General features: G+C 49.2%; 1 protein-coding gene and 1 non-coding gene across 2 annotated transcripts in view; both read right to left on the bottom strand.

Annotated features, from left to right (window-relative positions):
- Positions 1–5,038, bottom strand: part of Itgal (integrin subunit alpha L) — a 40,802-nt gene that overhangs the window by 24,705 nt on the left and 11,059 nt on the right. Inside the window, exons 10-12 of the mRNA XM_005351938.2 lie at positions 4,026–4,099; positions 3,801–3,933; positions 215–366 (exon numbers count right to left, since the gene is read on the bottom strand). Of these exons, the coding sequence (XP_005351995.1) occupies positions 215–366; positions 3,801–3,933; positions 4,026–4,099 (359 nt within the window). The remainder of the gene's footprint in view (positions 1–214; positions 367–3,800; positions 3,934–4,025; positions 4,100–5,038) is intronic.
- Positions 1,572–1,643, bottom strand: Trnad-guc. The gene has a single exon. It is a non-coding gene; the product is annotated as a tRNA-Asp (tRNA).

Raw genomic sequence — 5,038 nt, 5'->3', positions numbered from 1 at the left:
CCCCCACCGCCTCAAAAGCAGGAGCAGCTCTAGGTTCCACCCTTGAGCTTATGTGAATTAAGACGAGTTGAGCCCCTGGAGGGTCAGTGTCTTAAGGCAGAGAAGAGGCGATTTACCTCAGAGGCTGTTCTAAGCGGCAAGCATGATTCACCCCACACTGCACGGTGTTTGCAGGACACGCTGCCCTGGCAGATGCCCTTCCGGTCACTCTCACCTGAGTCCCTTCGAGTTTCTGGGTCTGACTCCAGTGTCCTCCGGCTTGAGGTGCTTGGAAGAGCAGCACCTGTCCCACGTGCTGGTATCGCGGGGCGCCCACAGCCAGGAGTGGCGCGGAGCTGTGGGAGGGCAGCCAGGCCAAGCTGTAACCTAATGAGAGGGGATCAGAGTTAGAAGCACAAAGGCTGCTGGCGGAAGGAGAGAGCCGGGAGACCATTTGCCTGAGAGGGGCGGCCATATGCACTGAACAGCTTTACCACCCCAGAACTTCTCAGTTGTGGACAACCTGCTAACTGGAAACAGTCCGTCATGTGCCCATGGACACAGAATGTCGGCTGAGGCACAACTTATTTTATTGCCTGTATATAAGTGCTTTACCTGTACGTATGTGTGTACTTAACAACCACGGAGACAAGAAGAGAGTGTCAGATCCCTTGAAATTGGTGTTATAGATGGTTATGGGCCACCATGTGGGTGCTGGGAATCAAACCCCAGTCCTCTGCGAGAGCAGCCAGAGCTTTAAATCGCTGAGCCATTTCTCCCACCCTTCCCACAAGGTCTAATGAAGGAGGGGAATCCCACCCTGCTATGGCCAGTACCATTTCACACTGAGTTCCAGGACTGAAAGAAAAATAGTAATCTAATCTTCACAGATGAATTGTGACCAGCCACCTCAAACTCCTCCAACCACGCCTTCCCAAACTGCGAGCCAAAAACAACCCCTTCCTTCCCTGTTGTCTCCTCAGGGATCTATTCATGGCCACAAGTAATCCACACAATAGCCTCAGGAGAAGGCAAAGAGCCGCGTGTGGTGGCGCAAGCCTTTGATCCAGCCCTTGGGAGGCAGAGGCAGGCAGATCTCTGAGTTTGAGGCCAGCCTGGTCTACAGAGCAAGTTCTAGACAGCCAAGGCTACACGGAGAAACCCTGGTGAAGTTGATGTGCATACTAGAAATAAAGAGGTGATGTGCAGGCAGACACACGTACTTAACATTCTATCCAGGGAATCTGCTGGTTCCCTCTCTGTCCCAGCTACTCACATCAAAAGGAAGGGAAGGGAAGGACATTTGAGAAACATCCTTGCTTAAACATGTTACTTCAAAATCCTTTTTAGGGCCAGACAGCTGAACACCAGCTGCCTTTTTTTTATTTTTATTTTTATTTTATTTTATTTTATTTTATTTTATTTTTGGTTTTTGGAGACAGGGTTTCTCTGTGGTTTTGGAGCCTGTCCTGGAACTAGCTCTGTAGACCAGGCTGGTCTCGAACTCACAGAGATCCACCTGACTCTGCCTCCCAAGTGCTGGGATTAAAGGCGTGCGCCACCACCGCCCGGCTTTTTTTTTTTTTTTTTGGCTCCCCGTCGGGGAATCGAACCCCGGTCTCCTGCGTGACAGGCGGGGATACTCACCACTATACAAACGAGGATTATTTTTATTTTTATTTTGTTTTGTTTTGTTTGTTTTTTTAGAGGACCCAGGTTTGACTGCCATGGCTCACAGTTCCAGGGTATAAGACTCCCTCTTCTGGCCTTCAAGGGCACTGCATGCACGTAGTAATACATCGACATACATGCAGACAAACCTATGCTCATACAATACAATATATATGTCTCAAAAGCAAAAACAAAAATCTTTTCACCAAGACACCACCAAAAATGAAAAAAGAAACCCCATCCCTCCCAAAGCTGAAACCACAAGCAACACTGAAAGACATCCACAGCCAATCAAAGATGACCACATGTCGCTCACTTTCTGGTGGCCCAAACTGCGGCGGCTCTGGAGGCAGAGGAGCACCACAGGAGAAACACCGTCACCCAGCTCCCCTGACCACTGTGAAGAAGACAGAAAACGCTTGTGCACTGTGGGTGGCAAGGCCAGATCAAACAGGCCGTGAAGACCTCTGAGCCACTGCTGGGGCCAAGATCAAACCTTGAGAAGTTTTGGCAGGAAGAAGAAGGCACATGATCCCCAGATGCTGCTCTGGGTGTTGTCACAATAAACAAATAAAAGTAGATACTGAGCGAGGCCCTTTAACCCCGGCACTCGGGAGGCAGAGGCAAGGGTGTCTTTGAATTTGAGGCCAGCCTGTTCTACACAGTGAGTTCCGGGTGGGAAACTTTGTCCCCCGCCCCCAAAAAAAACCAGAAGTAAGTATGGTTCAAGAGTCTATTCGATTCTTTTTGCAGAACAGCTGAAAACAAAAGCACGGGAAAGGAGGGCAAAGAGACTGAACCTCATTCCTGTCCAGGGAAAGTATTCATGAGCAAGCCTGAAGGATGCCCTTGGGAGCCAGTGAGGTGGCTTGGATCCCAGGGCTATGACTTCCTAGCTGTGTGACCCAGTGAAAAATCACTCCACGCCTCTCAGTCTGTTTATAATCTTAAAAAAAGAAAAAAAAGGGAACAGCACCAGCTGCATGGAAGTGGTTCTGAGAATCAGATAAGACCACAGATAAGACCAGAGATGTAAGAGCTTTTTGCACCCGCTTGTGAGAACTAACATCACAAGGACAGCTAGAGAGAGGAAAGGCCGACCAGACTGAGTCAACTGAAGAGCATCAGCCTGGGAAAGCTCCTCAGATGGACCAGCAGCCTGGAGCTATGCAGGGTTAGACCCCTGGCAACTGTGACCAGACAGACACATTTTTTTTTTTTATTTTCGAGACAGAGTTTAGCTGTAGCTTTTGGTGCCTGTCCAGGAACTAGTTCTTGTAGACCAGGCTGGCCTTGAACTCACAGAGCTCCTCCCGCCTCTGCCTCCCAAGTGCTGGGATTAAAGGTGTGCGCCACCACTGCCCAGCAACACATTTTTTTCTATGTGCTTAGCATCAATTTTTTTTTTTGCAGGTGCTGGGGGTGTTCTCTGTGTAGCTCTGACTGTCCCGGAACTCACTCTGCAGACCTGACTGGCCTCAGGTTTGCCTACCTTTGCCTCCCAAGTGCTAGGATTAAAGATATGTTCCATCACTGCCTGGTAGCTTAGCATAATTTTTTAAATGTTTTTATGTGCGTGCATGTGTCTGTGAGAAAGAGAGAGAGAGTGTGTGTGTGTACCCTGGGTGGCTAAAAGAGGGTAAGAGAGTCCCTGGAGGTGGCCTTACAGGTGGCATGAGCGGCCCAGTGTAGATGCTAGGAACTCAGCTCTTGTCCTCAGCACGAGCAACAAACACTGTTAATCTTTGAGTTCTCTCCCCAGTTCCCCCCAATTTCCACCTTCGTTCTGAAACAGAAACTCCTTGCTCAGGTCATGGTGGCCCCTGAACCCCAGTCTTCTTGGCTCGGTCTCCAAAGGGCTGAGATTATAGGCCTGTGTCATCATCATGCCCAGCTGAGAAGAACTCTTGAAATTAAATAAAATTTAGCCAGGCGAGGGTGGCGCACGCCTTTAATCCCAACACCTGGGAGGCAGAGGCAGGCGGATCTCTGTGAGTTCGAGACCAGCCTGGTCTACAAGAGCTAGTTCCAGGACAGACACCAAAGCTACAGAGAGTCTTGTCTCGAAAAACAAACAAACAAACAAATAAATAAATAATGCTGTTATTTTGAAAGCTGGTCTGAGCTACTTTCCAGAGCAGGGCGCTCACCCAGATAGCCGTCTCTCATATCTGAGGTCAGTGGTTCGTTCCCAACAAATGTGGCATTCTGCAAGTCTCCATTGAGGTCCAGAAAGCCTCCAGCCCAGTCCTTGGCTCCAACTGCTCCCACAACTGCATGGCCCTGCTTGGGGAAGGAGAGGATCAGGGTGAGTGTCACCCTGAGGCAGCAGAGCCCATGTCAGCCCCACAGCACTCCTCATTGTCGCTGGGCACCTTGCTGAGGTCTGCGCTGATCCCGCTGGAGGAGAGTTCCATGGAAAAGGAAGTCCTGTCCTGTAAGTTCGTGCCTGCGGGACAAAGCAGACCCAAGGAACACTGAGAAGAGAGGCATTTGTGGGCACAGCAAGCACGAGCTACAGCATGGACCTCGGAACAAGGCAGAAAGCACTAACTCGAGTGTCAAGGAATCATTGTTTTTCAAGGGTCTCACAGCACAGTGGACGGCCCCACGCCTGCGTGCATACAGGCAGCACTAACTGGACTCGGTGTATTAGTTTTCCGGGGTTTTTCTTTTGTTTCTAATAAGGACTAGAAATTGAGAGGAGGTTGGTGACAGGCGGGTCCGGAAGGACTAGAGGATGAGGTGAGGGATGACTGACATATTCTGTATATTGAGTCAGGAGTGGTGGTGGACACCTTTAGTCCCGCTATGCGGGAGGCAGAGGCAGGCGGATCTCTGTTTGAAGCCAGCCTGGTCTACACAGCAAGTTCCAGGACAGCCAGGGCTAAAATAAAATTATATATATGTGTGAAATTCTCAACAATTAAATAAAATACTACACATTTTTCAAAAGAGTTTTCCAGTTGTGGGATGCCTTGGCCCCATTGTACCAGAGCAACAGAAAAGTAACCAAGATGGGACTATTTTAAGCCAACTACCTTTGTTGTTGTTGGTTACAGCTGTTACAGCTGTGGCGAAGGACCAACACAGCAGCTGAGTTTTACACCCATAAATAGTTGATATTTTCTTCTTTTTTATTTTATTTTTTTGTGACAGGGTCTCCCTATGTAGTCCTGTCTGTCCTGGAACTCACTATATAGATCAAGCTGGTCTTGAATGCACAGAGGTCCTCCTGTCTTTGCTTCCTGAGACAGGACTCCACCAGAACTAGAGACATGTACCACCTCCACCAGACCTAGAGACATGCACTACCTCAACCAGACCTAGAGATATGCACCACCTCCACCAGAACTAGAGACATGCACCACCTCCACCAGAACTAGAG

This window comes from Microtus ochrogaster, chromosome 8 (genome assembly GCF_000317375.1).
Source record: "Microtus ochrogaster isolate Prairie Vole_2 chromosome 8, MicOch1.0, whole genome shotgun sequence".
NCBI lineage: Eukaryota > Metazoa > Chordata > Mammalia > Rodentia > Cricetidae > Microtus > Microtus ochrogaster.
This window is presented reverse-complemented; position numbering and strand designations above follow the sequence as displayed.